At 41.0% G+C, this 17,676-nt stretch overlaps 2 protein-coding genes across 2 annotated transcripts in view; one reads left to right on the top strand and one right to left on the bottom strand.

Annotated features, from left to right (window-relative positions):
• Positions 1–3,569, top strand: part of LOC105891048 (complement C3-like) — an 81,583-nt gene extending 78,014 nt beyond the window's left edge. Inside the window, exons 39-41 of the mRNA XM_042703549.1 lie at positions 1,031–1,114; positions 2,757–2,892; positions 3,177–3,569. Coding sequence (XP_042559483.1) covers positions 1,031–1,114; positions 2,757–2,892; positions 3,177–3,321 — 365 coding nt within the window. The 3' untranslated portion in view covers positions 3,322–3,569. The remainder of the gene's footprint in view (positions 1–1,030; positions 1,115–2,756; positions 2,893–3,176) is intronic.
• A 941-nt stretch (positions 3,570–4,510) lies between these two features.
• Positions 4,511–17,676, bottom strand: part of LOC105891050 (complement C3-like) — a 29,366-nt gene continuing 16,200 nt past the window's right edge. The window contains exons 24-40 of the mRNA XM_031562075.1: positions 16,667–16,742; positions 16,369–16,531; positions 15,436–15,528; positions 14,979–15,129; positions 14,227–14,390; positions 13,730–13,891; positions 13,265–13,324; positions 12,836–12,926; positions 11,223–11,271; positions 11,032–11,122; positions 10,650–10,724; positions 9,698–9,803; positions 8,273–8,359; positions 7,850–7,930; positions 6,926–7,009; positions 4,990–5,125; positions 4,511–4,837 (exon numbers count right to left, since the gene is read on the bottom strand). Of these exons, the coding sequence (XP_031417935.1) occupies positions 4,696–4,837; positions 4,990–5,125; positions 6,926–7,009; positions 7,850–7,930; positions 8,273–8,359; positions 9,698–9,803; positions 10,650–10,724; positions 11,032–11,122; positions 11,223–11,271; positions 12,836–12,926; positions 13,265–13,324; positions 13,730–13,891; positions 14,227–14,390; positions 14,979–15,129; positions 15,436–15,528; positions 16,369–16,531; positions 16,667–16,742 (1,811 nt within the window). The 3' untranslated portion in view covers positions 4,511–4,695. The remainder of the gene's footprint in view (positions 4,838–4,989; positions 5,126–6,925; positions 7,010–7,849; positions 7,931–8,272; positions 8,360–9,697; positions 9,804–10,649; positions 10,725–11,031; positions 11,123–11,222; positions 11,272–12,835; positions 12,927–13,264; positions 13,325–13,729; positions 13,892–14,226; positions 14,391–14,978; positions 15,130–15,435; positions 15,529–16,368; positions 16,532–16,666; positions 16,743–17,676) is intronic.

The following is a 17,676-nucleotide window of genomic DNA, read 5'->3' as shown; positions in this document are numbered from 1 at the left end:
TACCAGAGCAGACAAAATTGCTTTTAGGATCCACAAAAGGATGGAGGTGGGTCTGCTTCAACCTGCTGCAGTGACTGTGTACGAGTATTTTGATATGGGTAAGGAAAGACACACAAAACATGACTGGAGAGAGAAAGAGTGACCTCATCCTGCAGCAATTCTACATCAACTCATTAATGTAAACTTGGTTTAATTTCAGATAACCGCTGTGTGCGGTTCTACCACCCTCTAAAGATGGGTGGCGAGCTGAAGAAGATCTGTTACAAAGACCTCTGCAAGTGCGCTGAAGGTAGGTTAGCAGGTTAGTAGGTAGATTACCTGCATATCAGTCCATCCCATTGCCACGCCATAGTTACCGTGTTCTTCATAGAAGCATATAGTCATGTGCACACCGATCCACTTCTTGTTTTTAATATTTTCTCTGGTGTCACCTCAATCAAAAAGAAGTTTCCTCAAAAACTTTAAAGTGTACTTTTCACTCTAGAGTACTGACTTTAAACTTTAGTACACTGATTTTCCCTGAATCATTTCCTAGGGGCTAATAATTTGTTCACACTCTCCCTTCTATTTACAGGCTGTGACCACATCCTTAGTTATCCTTTCTGTTATGTTTGTGTGTGTGTGAGAAATAGCTAATGTGTTTGTTCTCGATAACTTATAGAAAGTAATTATAGGAAAGTGAGTGTTTGTTTGTGTGATTGTTTGTGAGATAGCTAATGTGTTTGTTCCTGATAACTTATAGAAAGCTGCTGTATTCAGAAGACAGGAGAAGTGGAAGACGGTGACAGATCTGACAAGGCATGTAAACCAGGCTTGGACTATGGTGAACACACCTTTCATTTGTGTGTGTGTGTGTGTGTCTGTGTGTGTGTGTGTAGAGGGTGAGATGATGTGTGTGTGTGTGTGTGTGTGTGTGTGTGTGTGTGTGTGTGTGTGTGTGTGTGTGTGTGTGTGTGTGTGTGTCCATCTGTGAGATGCATATGACGTTTGACTGACATACTGCTTGTATCCATGTTGTTGTTCTCCTCAGTTTATAAAGTCACAGTGGAGAAGATGGACCTGACTCTCCACACAGACATCTACCACATGAATGTCACCCAGGTCATCAAAAAGGGTATGCAGTTGCCTTAGCATTATTTATCTTCCTGTTCTTTTTGTCGTCTTGTCATTCAATTATGTTTTTTGTTTCAATAACTACAACCAAAGTTTATTAATAGCAATGTTTTAGGTCATTGGAGTTCTGAATAGACGAGGTTGGCAGCATTCTTTCTTGTGTAACATTAAATAGACCCGCGTATATAACCAAAGTATTTATTTACACAATGATAAGAAATACCACACAATAGGTAATCTAGCTAAATGTAACCAACTAATGAATTAAAGGAGGGTATGTGTGAGAGTATGTGTATGTGTGTGCTTGGGTGTGTGCTCTCGGTTGCGCACCAGAAAGAATGTGTGTGTGTGCGTGTTCCTTTGTTCGGACAATGGCAAAGGTGAACAGTCCTATGCTTAGCCAGGTAGTGAGTAGGTAGGATAGCTAAATGGCCAGTTGTGTCGGAGTTCAGTCCTTGGAAAAGGGGTTGTGTTGGCGGATCCGACGTTGATGAGGCAGAGAAAAGAGATGATGGAGATGTTGCTAGATAGAGGAAGTCGTAGCTTTAGGTTGGAGGATTCAATCGCTCGTTCCGTTGCATTTTGTCTTGTCGTGCTTGTCATGTCGTGCTTGTTTGCTCGCTTAGGTTGCAGAGTTAGCTAGCAGGCTTTTGGTTAGCTGCTCGCACTTAACTTACTTAGTCTACGTGAGCGGTCCGTACCTGGCTTACGAGAGATCTGACAGCAGTTGTTTGCCGTAAGACAAACGTGAGAGCGTTGTAGGGCTGAACGATTAATTGCATTTGTGATTAAATCGCGATATGGTAAAACGTGATTTTCTAACCGCAACGTCCGCGATTACAACGTTGTTTAAAAAGATGGTAGATTTTTAAGATGGTAAATTTTGCACACAGTGTTTAAAAAGTGCATGCCTTGTGTTTATACTTACAATGACCTTGTTTAAATAACTTAAATGCACAGTGGCAAAGCCACCGATTTGTTGTTCTTGTGTTCTTTCTGTAATGAGCAGTTAAAGAAACATTTAAAATGTGGGAAAGCATATTTTACACTAAATGTATCTAATATTGTGTTGGTCATATTTAAATCATTCATTACGTTTTGTTGGGAAAAAAAGCAATTAGATTATTTTCTCAAATCGTTCAGCCCTAGAGCGTTGTCTGTTCTCTTTGGTGTAAGAGGACAAAGAGAGTGGGTCTTCACCCTTGAGGGTGGGCGAACAAGAAATGTGTTCCGGGCAATGCCAGTGGAGAGAGTGAGAGAACATCTGTAGAGACGTGGCTTTTGTCCAAACTCAGGGGCTGTGGTTAAAGTGGCATCTGGTTACAGTTTTACAGTAGGCTGAAGGTTTACGTAGGTTTCCGGATTAAACCATACGCAAGTTTCTGATTAGAGTCAAACACAATGGACGTATTCCAGGTGTACCGTTGGTTAAATGCATTAATTCATTATTTTATTCATTCATTCATTCATTGGTGTTCTTGCATTTGTTTTTCCATTTTGTTAACAGGATATGACAGTGTTCTTGGAAAAGCAGTGCAGTGTTCTTACAATTTTCCATTTCTCCCTCTCTCTCTCTCTCTCTCTCTCTGACTCTCTCTCTCTCTCCCTCTCTCTCTCTGACTCTCTCTCTCTCTCTCCTCCAGGTGCTGACTTTGGTGTTGAGGGCCAAACGCGTGAGTTCATTGACCATCCTAACTGCAGGATTAACGTGGGGCTGCAGGAGGGGAAGACCTACCTGATTATGGGCCACAGGGAGGACATGGTGCAGCGTGAGGGCAGGTGAGGAAATGCCACCTTCCATGCACTTCCATTACTATGTCCTAGATGGCGCCAATAAGTCGGACTCAGGCATTTCTCAGTACTGATGCGTCCCTGTGTCAAGCTTTTTAGACACAGATGTTTTGAAACATTACAAAGCACCCCTACAGCCTAATGTAATAAACCCATGTTTTTCACAGTCACCCAGAAAAAGGACTTGCATTTTGGATGTATGGGAAAACAAACACACGTTGTTTCGCATTTAACACTGACAGTTATATATATGTGTGTGTGTGGCTTTACAGCTTTATATACCTGATGGGCCATCAGACCTGGTTGGAGTACTGGCCAACTGATGTGGAGGGCCAGTCACCAGAGTATAAGGACGCCTATAAAGGCCTCACAGACCTTGTCTTCAAAGTCAAATTTTGGATGTGTTATAAAGTATAAGCCAATTTTCACAGTTTTGTTGTTGTTTTTTCTGTTAAAAAATTATGTTTTTTATTTTTTGCTTTTGTCTACATAGCTGATTTAGCCCTGTAAGCACTGTTTATATTGTGTTTAGAACTACGTGGGCTGACAGTTGACAGCCTTTCAGGTACCTTCTACTGATTTCAAACTGACAAAAATGACAATGGCTGGATGCCATTTTGTTTTGAGTTCCGCAATTAAAGAAATAAACTGACACTTTGAATGAGTATTGTGAATGTGTCTTATTTCATTCAGTGAGTATTTGACAAATACATGGCAACGTGAAAAAGCAATATTTTAGCAAATCAACTTTCCTCTGCAACCCCATGAACATTACAAATATGGAGAGATGGAACTTTAGACCTTTTATTAGGTCATTGTAATATGTATTAGTTTATTGTAAAAGGGTAATAGTTAATTATAATAGTTATTAGTTTATTGTAATATGTATTAGTTAATGGGAATAGTTACTAGTTCATTGTGGGTGTGGTGGTGCAGTGATTAGCATCACCATTTTGTAAGTGGTTGACCCGGGGTTGATTCCTGATAGCTGCTGGTTATTTATTAGTTAATTGTAACAGTTATTAGTTCATTATAATAGTTGCAGTATAGTGGTAAGGGTTGATTCCTGATAGCTTCTGGTTGTCTGTGCGTCGCTTTGGGTTGATAAAAGCGTCTGCTAAATACCAGTCCTTTAGCCTTATTAAAATGGACAATGACACTAACTGTGTCTAACTATGACACATAGTTCATCTCATATCCTTGGTGGGAAGGGAGAATAGGACTAACTACCAGTGTTTGCAACCTGTTCCCGACGACTACTCCAGTGATTCATTCCAAGTTCTGGGTTTTGACTTCCAGGTCTTGCGTGTACCTCCACTTAATGTCTGAGCCCCTGCGCTCCAGGTTTCTAGTGCTTAGTTAATATCCTTATTGAGCGTTTTTCTAGAGTTTAACCTCTGTGCGTTTTGTATTGTATTGTTACTAGATTTTTTCTGTGTCTTATCATTAAGTCAGGTTAAAAACTTCTGTGTGTTGTATTATTTAAGACCGCACACCTTCTGAGCGTACTCTCTGTGTTTTGTTCTTACAACTATGTATATTCATATATATGTATAGAAATATGTATTACTACTACTACTACTACGACCAAGAATAATGACAACAATAATGGTAAATATCATTATATTATTTGAATTATTTACAAAAACTGAGAGCCGTCACTGGAGCTTGTTATGTTATCAATGTTAATAAAATTAGTTAGCAAAATACATCAGCACTGTGATTTTGACCATGTTTTTTTTTTTTTTTTACTGTGCATCTTGGATTAGCAATGGTGTTCAAATAAAAATTTCACAACTGGCATCCAATTTTTCTGAGTTCTTCAGCAAATTGTTGAATGGCCATGTATTTGGACCTGAACTCAGGAGTCTTTCCCTCGCTGTCGGTGGGCCAGTACTCAATCCAGGTGTGTTTGCTCAGCACATACTGGTACCTGGTGAACCCAGATTGCAAAAATCAGTAATGACAAAGGCACCTAACAGACAAATAACAGAGCTAAATGCTAACAAGGTAGCTGCAGTCTTCAGTACATAATGACAATGTAATTCTAAAAGTTTACTGAATAAATGTCAACTGTTAACTTACCGTTCATGCGCTCTCATGAGATTGGCTAAAGAGCCGATGATCAGGTATGTTCTGCCCTCTATCAGATCCAACCCCTCTCTACACTGAGGGAGAGACAGGAACTGACAGAGATCCTCCTCTGTGACTCTGTCCGTGCCTTGAAGACAATTCAATGATTGATATGATTACAGATACAGACAGTGGACCTGGGAAATTAAATCAAATTAAATTCCTTTTAACAACAAATAACATCTCGATGTACGGCATTTTTCTTTAATTAACATTTCAATGCTATTTCATTTTGTCTCTTTTCAAGGCTCATCAGCATACCTGCAGCAAATAGACTGTACGTACATCCATGGATACATACATACATGCAAAAATGGCAGTGGATATAAGTTGAGAGTAAGTAGCCAGCTTTTCAAAGTATCAGTCATATAACAAATTGAGGAGCAGACGTACGCACGATAGAGAGAGTAAACCTGCAGCTGCACTTAACCTGCAGCTGATCACGTAATCAAGTCATGTGACTGCCTTCTAACCCTGTGATTTGTGGTGTCCTCAACTGCACTGTATAATTCAATCACCATGGAATCCGACATGGAAAGGAATCAAAATTGTAGCTATCAGGAAGTAGGTATCCATGCTAATAAGATGTCATCAAATGGACAGATAATACAGGGCACTCAAAACTTAAAAAAAGGAAATACTCAACAAATTAATTCTTGTCATTGGCAGTTTGTAATTCTGCAATCCTGCAGCAGGCAGGATGCGGTTTCAGCCATGTGTGGTCTGTTCATACACACCATGCCATGTTTTTAGGCGCATGATGCAACACAATTACGCCTAAAAAGGACGCTAACATATTAGCACATCTGTATATATACATACAGTATATATATATTTGTGAGGGGTAGATGTGCTTACCTGTTTGCGCATGTTTCAGGCGTAATTGTGTTGCATGTGCTGTATTTATCACGGTTTTCATAAAGCCATCAGTGCATGCGTTAGCATATCTGCCCCTTACAAAACTAAATATACATATCATTTTTACATAATGACAATGTAATTCTAAAGGCTGACTGAATGAATGTCAACTGTTAACTTATATTAATCATACGTATATATATAATCACAGCTTTCATAAAGACATCACTATGCAGGCTAGACTACTGTAAATCGCTTTTATCTGGTCTACCAAAAAAAGCCATTAGTCAACTAGAAACAATACAGAATGCAGCAGCGCGAGTCCTCACTAAAACAACATCACACCAATATTAAAATCACTGCACTGGTTACCTGTTATATTTCAAGATTATCTTACTAGTCTATACATCACTTCCTAGTCATGCACCTGAATATTTAAAAGACATGCTCTCAAGTTACACACCCAGTAGATCCCTGAGGTCCTCTAGCACTGAACTCCTAACAGTTCCAAAAGCCAGGACAAAGAGACATGGAAGAGCAGCTTTTAGTTTCTATGCCTTCAGCCTTTGGAATACTCTGCCAGAATCCATAAGAATGGCTGAAACAGTGGAAACATTTAAACATGCACTTAAGACATACCTCTTTGATCTCGCCTATCACTCACTGTAACATTTATCTGTTTACTTATCTCTGGAAAATCTGTGTCTCTTTACAAGTGTTTGTAACCCACCCCCCACCTCTTCCCAGCAGCTGCCTCTTAGTTTGACGATAACCATACTGAGTAGTCCTTTACGGTGACAGTGTGGTTAGTACGTCATTTCCTGTTTATTTATCTCTGGAAAATCTGTGTGTCTTTACAAGTGTTTGTAACCCCCCCCCCCATTTTTTCCTTCTGTGAGGTGCATTGAGTTACCTCCTGGTATGAAATGCGCCGTACAAATAAAGTTTGATTTGATTTGATTTGATCACTGAATATGGGGGCAAGTGTAGTGATTCCCTCTTTCCATAGATGTTTCTCTGCCCCCCTCACCTTGTTTGACCACCTGTTTTACTCTCATGTGATAGGTGTCAACCCAGCTTGAGAGATGCACAGCCTCCACGGTGACCTTGTACACTGAGTGAAAGTCATGATAATACATGATTAGTGAACATACAATCAATACCAGGTAGCCACACAGCTCCACACAAGGACTTTTGGTCACATTATTTCGATGTTCCCCCATAGTCTATACACAGTATATACTGTATTCTCAGATTATAAACACACATTATTTGAATGGTCCCCTATAGACTATATACAGATGTTCAGATTATAAACAAACTATTTGTTGGAACTACATTAACTACAATTCATTGTTGAGATTAGGGCTAGGGCTTGGTTTTGGTTAAGGTAATATTCAGTGAACAATTAGAAAGACTCAACTTGGATTTCAACAAACCATCTGTACAGTTCCTGTAGGTGGACTATCCTAATAAAATGTTACCTTCATTTTATTTTCCTCCGTTAAGAAACACAGGTTTCTGTAGGCGGACTATTCAAAAAGTGTGTTACATTAATTACTTTCCTCCGATAAGAAACACAGGTTTCTGTAGGCGGACTATTCAAAAAGTGTGTTACATAAATTATTTTCCTCCATTCAGAAACACAGATTCACTGAAATAACAAATCAAATGTGTCTATATCAATTATACTGAAATATGTGTGTTTAATATTTGTAGAAACTATACAATACATCTTCACCACTAAATCCTCATACTAAATTATCATTGTAATTTGCACTACCTGTGTAAATGGTGTATATTGTAAATGTTCCTGGCATAGAGTGCATATCGTCTTGACTGGAACCACATTCATTGTGTGTCAAGTCTGTGGCACCATACTTGGTCAATCAAGGAGATTCTTATTCTTCATAGGCATTCCAAAAACAAATAAAAATAACACATATATGCTTACCATGATCTCGGAACTGCCTACAAGCCACATCATTTCGGGACACATTCTCTGTCACCTGCTTCATCTGCACACCACAGCTTTCTGTTCGGGAAATAAATAGAGTTTTAACCTTCTTCCATACTGACGCGCAGACTCACTCACTCTTTATATGCAGTTCAGTATACCACACACGCACATAGAGACACACATGTATTGATCCACATATGTATTGACTTAAAGGAACATTTACTTAATAAAGTATGCATGAATTGTACTTTAGTTAGTCACCACATACAAACAAATGACGGAGAAATTCAGTGAGTATTGTGCCAATTTTAAGGTCCTTTTAATACACATTTAGAGGTGTTATATCATTCAAGTGACTAAAAGACGAATTTAGCCACATTTTTGAGAATTGTGAGGCTTTTGTGTTTGCTAGCGTACCTTCAGCACATTTGCAGACCTGCTGCTGACAAATCAAGCCAAGAGCGCCATCTGGCTTCAGGGGGTGGTAGAACTTCGAACACTCTTCTAAAACAGGACAATATCTGATTTAACACCAGTTCTATTTAGACAGTGCCAGGCAGGTTCAGTGGGTCACCACAGATAATGCTTCGAACAGAGAGTGGGGTACACATGTAGACTTGCTGGTAGATACAGTAGAAGTGGAGTAGAATTGAAGAGAAAAAAAGAGCGGCAGCAAGAGCTTGCACCATCCATATGACTCGTGGTCACACAACATATAAGTCACAGTCTGTCGCACAGCACACAACCTAACTCACTGTCTGTCGCACAACACACAACCTAACTCACTGTCTATCGCACAACACACAATCTAACTCACTGTGTGTCGCACAACACACAACTCTCTGTCGCACAGCACAAGACCTAACTCATTGTCGGTCGCACAACACACAACCTAACTCACTGTCTGTCGCACAGAACACAACCTAACTCACTGTTTGTCGCACAGAACACAACCTAACTCACTGTGTGTCGCACAACACACGACACAACTCACAGTCTGTCGCACAACACACAACCTAACTCAATCTCTGTCACACAACAAACAACCTAACTCACAGTCTGTCGAACAACACACAACCTAACACACTGTCTATCGCTCAGCACACAATCTAACTCACTCTCTGTCACACAACGAACAACCTAACTCACAGTCTGTCGAACAACACACAACCTAACACACTGTCTATCGCTCAGCACACACTCTAACTCACTCTCTGTCACACAACGAACAACCTAACTCACTGTCTATCGCACAACACACAATCTAACTCACTGTCTGTCACACAACACACAACCTAACTCACTGTCTATCGCACAACACACAATCTAACTCACTGTCTGTCACACAACACACAATCTAACTCACTGTCTGTCGCACAGCACACAACCTAACTCACTGTCTATCACACAGCACAAAGGACCTAACTCACTGTCTGTCGCACAACACAACTCACAGTCTGTCACACAGCACACAACCTAACTCACTGTCTGTCGCACAGCACACGACCTAACTCACTGTCTGTCGCACAGCACACGACCTAACTCACAGTCTGTCGAACAACACACAACCTAACACACTGTCTATCGCACAACACACAACCTAACACACTGTCTATCGCACAACACACAACCTAACTCACAGTCTGTCGAACAACACACAACCTAACTCACTGTCTGTCGCACAACACAAAGGTGCAAGTTTCAGGTCTGTTTGTAGATAGAATTAGATGGACAGAACTCGAAGGAAAGTCTAATACAGAGTTATCTCTATTCCTCTATCTATCCAGTTGTCTCTGTAGAGGTGTTGGTGTTGGTGTGGGTGTGGTTGTGGCTTGCACTGACCCCGTGAGTTGTATTCCCGCACAGATACCCCAGCAGGCTGGAGCAGCCCCACGTTAACCACTCTATGCATCCGAACAGTAATCCTCTCTGGCGTCCGATTAGAGATCTGGAAGCGAAAAACACTGAGATGTTTGCCACGCGAAAACAACAATGGACTGTCAAAATATCAAAACCTATCGTTTCCCATTTTTCTAACAAATCTCTGAAGGAAACAGGGTAACACGACTTGAACCTAGTATCATATTACAGCACACATGATGACAGCTGGTGTCCAGTGACTCGACAATGTCAGGTTACCATTATCTGTAATTGTCATGACAGCTCTCCAAATTTGATATGGTGTGGTGTCCAAACTGTATACAAGGAAATGTAGTTATAGTCTACATGCATAGTGTAGTATAATTCACATGCAAAATCCAATTTTGGGTGTTTCTTTTTTCAAATTTTATTGTCCTAAGACTTGGAATGCAATTCAGCACGCCAAAGCGTCAGCTTGTTCCATTCTCCAACTTGTATAATGTAAACTGAACAAAGAAGTTGAAAGCCGGAAACAGAGACAGCTCGCCTTCAAAGTAAAAGCTTATCAATTTAAAGAGTGCTAAACTAAATAAGGAGCCTAAAGAATTAACAAAATTGTTAGCTTCTTTAATAATTCTTCTTTGATTTAAGAACATACTTGTTTAAGTATAGACTAAATAATGAATATAAACAACCAATATCTATACTGAACATGACCCTAGCCTTGGCACCAGCAACACCTTGCAATAACAATATCAATACTAGCATGACCCTAGCCTTAGCCCCATCAACACCTTGCAATAACAATATCAATACTAACATGACCCTAGACTTGGCCACAAAAACACCTTGCAATAACTACTTAATTGATCAGGTGTTAATTATATTATTCCTGTGTCTGCTTAGAATAAAGTGTAACCAAATAAAGTGTTACCTCATTAAGATACATGACGATGTTTCCCTGTGAAGGTGACTTCGCATCCATCTCCTGAGTATTCCCTGTAGACAGCTACACAGGAGATACATGTAAACAGGTATAAGCAGACATTTCAAAGTCACTGCCTGTAGTTACAGTGTAAATCATACCAGTTTCTGTCCATTCAGCTGTGCTTGGAATAGTCTGTGATACTCAGTAGTCTGTGATACTCAATACTCTGTGATACTCAGTAGTCTGTTATACTCAATGGTCTGTTATACTCAGTAGTCTGTGACCATGCAGAAAGATTACATATATGACGATGATTGCAGCAAGTACTGTATGTCTAGCTAAATCCAAATAATGAGCGTTAGTTTATTTGCCAGATTTATTTTCTAACCTTCTTCATGTCTTCTTTGTCTAAAACATATCCAGTCAGAATCCCAATATTCAAGATTGCTGTGGTGGAACTACCATCTTTGGACAGGAAGCTGAGGAGAAAAAAATATATCAATTGTCTGCTTTTTCCAGGGTGGGGGTATGCAACATGCCAAAAAAGCATCAGTAGTGAGTAAATGGGTCAGTACTTACGAGACATCAATAGTGAGTAAATGGATCTCCGATGCCCCTTCATGAGAACCTATGGGGGACAAATCAGAACTGAATGAATTACATTTCACATTTACACTTTGAATTCAAGAAGAGGCTGACAACTAGTGCCACAAGTCACAAGCACTACTAGAAGCAGTAGTAGTTAGTAGTAACTAATTCTGGCCTTTGTGTCATTGTAGCGAAGGGAGAGCGTGGTCACCCCACCCGGACTCGAACCCGGGTCTACAGGGTGCCAAACATGCGCTCTGACCGCCACACCAAAGAGCCCGGCTCAATGGAATGGCAGCCAGAGAGCATATTCAACCGTAGGGACGACCACATTGTCACACTACCTTCACCTTCGGGAAGTGCTTCACGTACACAGACATCCCTCACGCATACACCAATCATGCTTCTCCCATCCAGTGCACCCCACACACAAGTGCTTCACCCAACCATGGGGTCCTTCACACAGGGTCAACATTCCTGGGGGTCAATCACACAATGTTCACGGGTGCGCTTCCGATGACCTCACAGTAGGGCATCCCACTTCTGACACCATTTGTAGCGAAGGGAGAGCGTGGTCACCCCACCCGGACTCGAACCCGGGTCTACAGGGTGCCAAACATGCGCTCTGACCGCCACACCAAAGAGCCCGGCTCAATGGCATGGCAGCCAGAGAGCATATTCAACCGTAGGGACGATCACATCGTCACAGTCATCCCAACTGCAATGCAAGGATGTCAGTTTTACACAGGGTCGAACAAGCACAGTTCGACCCTTCTTATCACCTCTGAGCTCACCCAAACATATGCAGACTAAGTGGTGTCAGCACCTAATAATCTAAGTCACACACATACAGAAACACAGAAAAGCCATGTTCCTGTTAACCTAAGCACATGATTCATACAAGGTAATTATTAATACATTCTTAAGTCATCAACAGTGTTTCAAAATGAATGCTATCAGTAGCAGTAGGAGTAGTAGTAGAACTTGTCACAAAATCGTTATTTGAATTTGGCAATTTGAGCTAATTATCAGACGGTAAAATGATGCAACAATGGAAAGGAGAAGAGAAATGAAATCTGTTATCATAACAAAAAGATATTCAAATCTGTTTAACTCTGTTAATGGCAATTCACCTTTACAGTGAAGGGTGCAAAGGATAAAGCATTTATCAAGCCTCACAGAGACAGGGAATGCTGGGAGATGGAGTTCATTTATCAAGCCTCACAGAGACAGGGAATGCTGGGAGATGGAGTTCATTTCTCAAGCCTCACAGCGACAGGGAATGCTGGGAGATGGAGTTCATTTATCAAGCCTCACAGAGACAGGGAATGCTGGGAGATGGAGTTCATTTCTCAAGCCTCACAGAGACAGGGAATGCTGGGAGATGGAGTTAATTTATCAGGCCTCAAAGAGACAGGGAATGCTGTGAGATGGAGTTCATTTATCAAGCCTCACAGAGACAGGGAATGCTGGGAGATGGAGTTCATTTATCAGGCCTCACAGAGACAGGGAATGCTGGGAGATGGAGTTCATTTATCAGGCCTCACAGAGACAGGGAATGCTGGGAGATGGAGTTCATTTATCAAGCCTCACAGAGACATCACCTTGAGGTAGTTTCTGGAAAGACACATCCAGTCTAAACTTGCGGCATGCTTCTTCCTGACTCCTTGGTAAAGAATAGTACATTGTCATCACCTGACAACAGAGGAACCACTTTCAGCGTATGAAAACTTTTAAGATATTAATTTAATATATTCTGAGTTTATACAACATTCACTCCCCTCCAAATGGATTTAAGCATACTTAAACTTAACATATATACAAGATAAATGATATGAAAATGATAACCACAAAACTAAACAACCCCTACATATTTGTCCCTCCGTTTTTTGTGTTAAAAATAACCTTGCCATCATGAAAAAACAAAACTGAAAAAAAAACAGATACTACATCACATAAGAATGTCTCATTGCTATTACAGGGTATATACTGTATTTTACTATACATGTAAGTATAAAATAGTCAATACTCACAGAAAGAGACCCTCGTCCATTTCCTCTGGCAGTTACTGTCATATTTTGGTCCAGGCTGACCTGTGTACAAAAACAGTGATTGAAAGAACTGTATAGAAAAACAAAATGGTAATTACACAGAGAAACATACAAAACCAAACTGACATCGGTGTTTTATCCACGTGCAGAATAAACCGTGACCACGAAACAAAAAGTCTCCTTTAGTCTTTAAATACTTGACACCACACAATGTCCCATAATGCAATGGTCTCCAACAGGTAGTTTTTGAGCTACCAGTGATATTCTGGAACCAGTCCGATGAAACTTTTCCCATTCTATCCAATCAACCCAGCTGGCACCTGACTCTGGAGTGGGCCGGCCACTGAACCGCCCCTGAACTGGCCCTGAACTGGCACATAACCTGAACTGGCCACTCCCGAATAGTTAGCTAGCTGCTACTACTGCACCTATGAGTGGAATTGTCACCTTGACAGAGCGTTGCACGAGATCGTTTGCCCTCGTGAAAGTCCAGACGAGGGGTTTCGTGCGCTCGGCCATGTTGAGGGTGACCTCCAGAGAGCTGCCCATCTGCTGCTGCCGGCCCTGGGCTGTGTACTCCGCCAGCGCCTGGTACACCATCAGGGTGGCCTGGAGAATATATGTGTGTATATATATATATATATAGAGAGAGAGAGAGATAGAGAGAGAGAGAGAGAGAAGGGCCGGAGGAGGTGAGGGCAACTGATTAGTCAAGAGTCAGGTTGTGCTGAAATGGAGGACAGACATATACATCAATATTTATATATATATATATTAAATATACAGTATAAATATGGATAGAGAGGGCAACTGATCAATCAAGATCCAGGTTGTGCTGGAGATTCACATTTATATATAATAGCAATATAAATAGTATATATTCTATAAATCTAAATATATACAAGTACACACACTGACACAAATGCACGAGTATCACACTATACCTGTGTGGATCCATAGCCTCCTCCATGTTTCTGCTGTTTGTTCAGCCACTTCACGATGGGCCCTGCCTTCTCAAACTCCCTGGCCTTGACCAGGGCCAGCAGGGCATTAGCTGTGGCCTCCAGAGTGAAGAGATGGTTGCCTGGGACTGGCCAGTTGAAACCAGCTACAGTGAAAGTTCACACATACACACACACACACATACACACACACACACACACACACACAAAAGGTTATGGCTGCAAGGGGATTGGTCGTGAGGAGCAGGTTCAAGTCGGTCCATTTTATTTCTCTTTTCCACTCGTTATCTGTCCTCTCTCCGCTATCCTATCCAAATACAACAGCATGTCTAAAGATAAACTTAGAAAAAAAAGATCATGGGTGATCATCTGTACAACAACAATATACATAATTACATACATAAAGACATCATTACTCTATGCATACATAAACAGCATGCTTGAGATTATTATAGTATGTATGCATATACAACCTGACCATTATCATTGCCATTTGCTTATTTTATTATTGTTTGTACGGTGCTTTGTTTTGATGAGTTTTTCTTTCTTAAACGCTAAAATAATTGAAACCACTGTGCAACACGGAATTAGACACGCCTGGTGAAGTTTGCCTAAAAGATTAATTTATTAGGTTTTGCATTAGTTATTGTATATTGTTTTGTTTTTATTCTCATGTTTCCTAATCACTAAACTATTTAAAATGATTTGTGTGGCGTGTCATCCATATCATCCACCTGCCGAGGCGTGACTCAGGAGGACATCCTTCCTCAGGAGGCCAGCATTAGCAAGGGCATATGACACCATTGCAACCGCATAGGGATTGGTCATTGTGTAGATCCTAAGGACCAGGTAGTCGAGGGCCCTCATGATACTGTTAGAAATCCTCTGGAGAAAGAGAGAGAAAGAAAGAGAGATAAAGAGAGAGAGAGAGAGAGAGAGAGAGAGAGAGAGAGAGAGTGGGTCGGGGGGTGGAGAGGAATATGGAGAACAGGGTGGAAAGACTATTGTAAGCACTTCTAGACAATTCCAGAAAAATATAACATTCCTAGAAGTCACCTTCTCAGGAGAGAGAGGAGCTGGAGAGGAGTAGAGAGAGCAGGGTGGGAAGAGAGTTGTGAACACTTCCAGAAAATTCCAGAAAAAAAAAAGAACCAGGTTCTGGTATTTCAATACATCATTGCTGGTAGTCACCTTCTCAGTACAGGGTACCGAGGAACTCTCCTGCATGGCAATCAGCACGAAAGCAGTCATGGAGGCATCCTTGTCTTTGCCGTACACATTCCCCTATGAACAGAAGTGAGACCATCTCATTTATTTGTCAAATAAATAATGAGCAATAAACAAACAAATACAACAAAAATAAATAAATATACAAACAAAATGATATATGTCATGCGCTTTTGGATGAGGCTAGTGCACGGACATCAGGCGACACAAAGAGGTTGGATGATGGAGTTCGACCAGTCCGGGGTTTGTGTCGTCAGGTTTTAGTCCTTCAAGATACGAGGCCAGACAAAGAAGTGAGGGGAGTGAGGAGTTTAAGTGGGGAAGTGACAAGTGTACGTGATTAGTATTCCGGTGTTTGTGAATGAGACGGAGGTGGGTGGGTTGAAGTCGGCGGGGGGGGGGGGGGGGGTGGCAGGACCAGGGTTCAGTGATGGCGCGACAGCAGCTGGATATGCATAGTGGGGCGACAGTGGTTCAGGAGGCAGAGAAGTCGTTTAGTAATCAGAAGGTTGCTAGTTCGCATTCCCACTGTCGAAGCGTCCTTGAGCAAGACACCGAACCCCTAATTGCTCCTGATGTGCAGTGTGCCATCAGTGTAAATGTAAAATGTGTATACATTGTAAGTCGCTTTGGATAAAAGCGTCTCCTAAATGACTAAATGTAAATGCATAGTAACTGAAGAACAGGGACTTTGCTCAGATAGTTCTCAGAATTCAGACTCGTTGTGACTCCAGTGAAACAAAGAACAAAAAAAACTAACAAAATGATAAACAAACATTTAGTATAGATATAGACTATTACAGATATAATGGAGGATGAAAGTACTCAACGTATAGAGAATTTATGTATGGATTATTATATGCTATATCAAATGTCATCGATTTTCCAACCGCTTACAGTGCTGGAGACAGTGTATGGAACAGGAGACAGCTCTCGGAAGCTTCCGTCTGGATTCTGTGTGTTCACGGCCAGCCATAACAGCGCCCTGCAGATCACGTTCCCATCAGTGCTGATGATGCCTCTGGCCATAGAGAAGACTTTAGCCATATAAGCAGTCAGCCTAAACGTGACAGAGAGAGAGAGTGACTAAGAGATAGAGCGTTTCTGTGTCTGTGATTGAGTGAGTGTGTGTGTGTGTGTGTGTGTGTGTGTGTGTATGTGTGTTTATGCAGGTGCATATGTGTGTATGTCTCACCAAGTGCTGCTTCGCGTGGTCTTAAAAACACTGTATGACCCATCCTGTTTTTGATAAGTGAGCAGCTTCTGGTATCCTGAAGGTTGAACATGAATTTCAAGATAAACTGTTAGGAAGTGTCTGGAAATAGTTCCAAAGTTAATTTAAAGGTAAAGGACTGGAATTTAGCAGACATTTTTCTCCAAAGTGACGTACAATTTACTCATGTGCTGCTACTGAATTGTCACTTTTTGTCACTCTTAATTATATTCTTTTGTTCTTTCTTTTTCTCTCCTCCTTATTTTGTTTATTTTGTTTGTTTGTTCCCCAAACTCACAGAAAGGAAGAAAGGAGAGTGAAAAGACAAAAGAGAAAAAATATAAACTAAGAAAATCAAAGAACACATCAGCAAATACGAGGAGGTAATATACAGTATATTCTCAATCAAAACAAATTAAAAAAGAAGGAAAAGAACAGAGGAGAAAATAAATTACGAAATACAGTGAATATGATTTAATTCAATTAGAAGTGTACTCATCAGGTGACTACTACATAACTAGAGAGGATTCCATACACCACCTTTTCTCTTCCATTGATATTCTATTCTCTCTTCTCTCCCCTCTCATCTCTCTCTCTTCTACCCTGTCTCATCTCTCTTTCTTCTCTCTCCTCTCTCTCTGCCCTCTTCATCCTCTGCTGTTAGTCCTCACTGTCTCTGCCCTCTTCTCTCTTCCTTTTCTCTCTCTTCTCTCGCATCTCTCTATATTCTCTCCTCTCTCTTTCTTCTCTCTTCTCTCTCTCTGCCCTCTTCTCCATCCACTGCTGATAGTCCTCACTGCCTCTGCTCTCTTCTCTTCTCTCTATTCTCTCTTTCTGCCCTCTTCTCTCTCTTCTCTTTTCTTCTCTCTTCTCTCTCTGTTCTCTCTCTCTGCCCTCTTTTCTCTCTCTCTTCTCTCTGCCCTCTTCCCCATCCTCTGCTCATAGTCCTCACTGCCTCTGCTCTCTTCTCTCTCTCTCTTCTCTCTCTCTCT

Source organism: Clupea harengus, chromosome 24 (assembly GCF_900700415.2).
Source record: "Clupea harengus chromosome 24, Ch_v2.0.2, whole genome shotgun sequence".
Taxonomy (NCBI): domain Eukaryota; kingdom Metazoa; phylum Chordata; class Actinopteri; order Clupeiformes; family Clupeidae; genus Clupea; species Clupea harengus.
The sequence above is the reverse complement of the archived record's forward strand: the minus strand, read 5'-3'. Positions and strand labels throughout refer to the sequence as shown.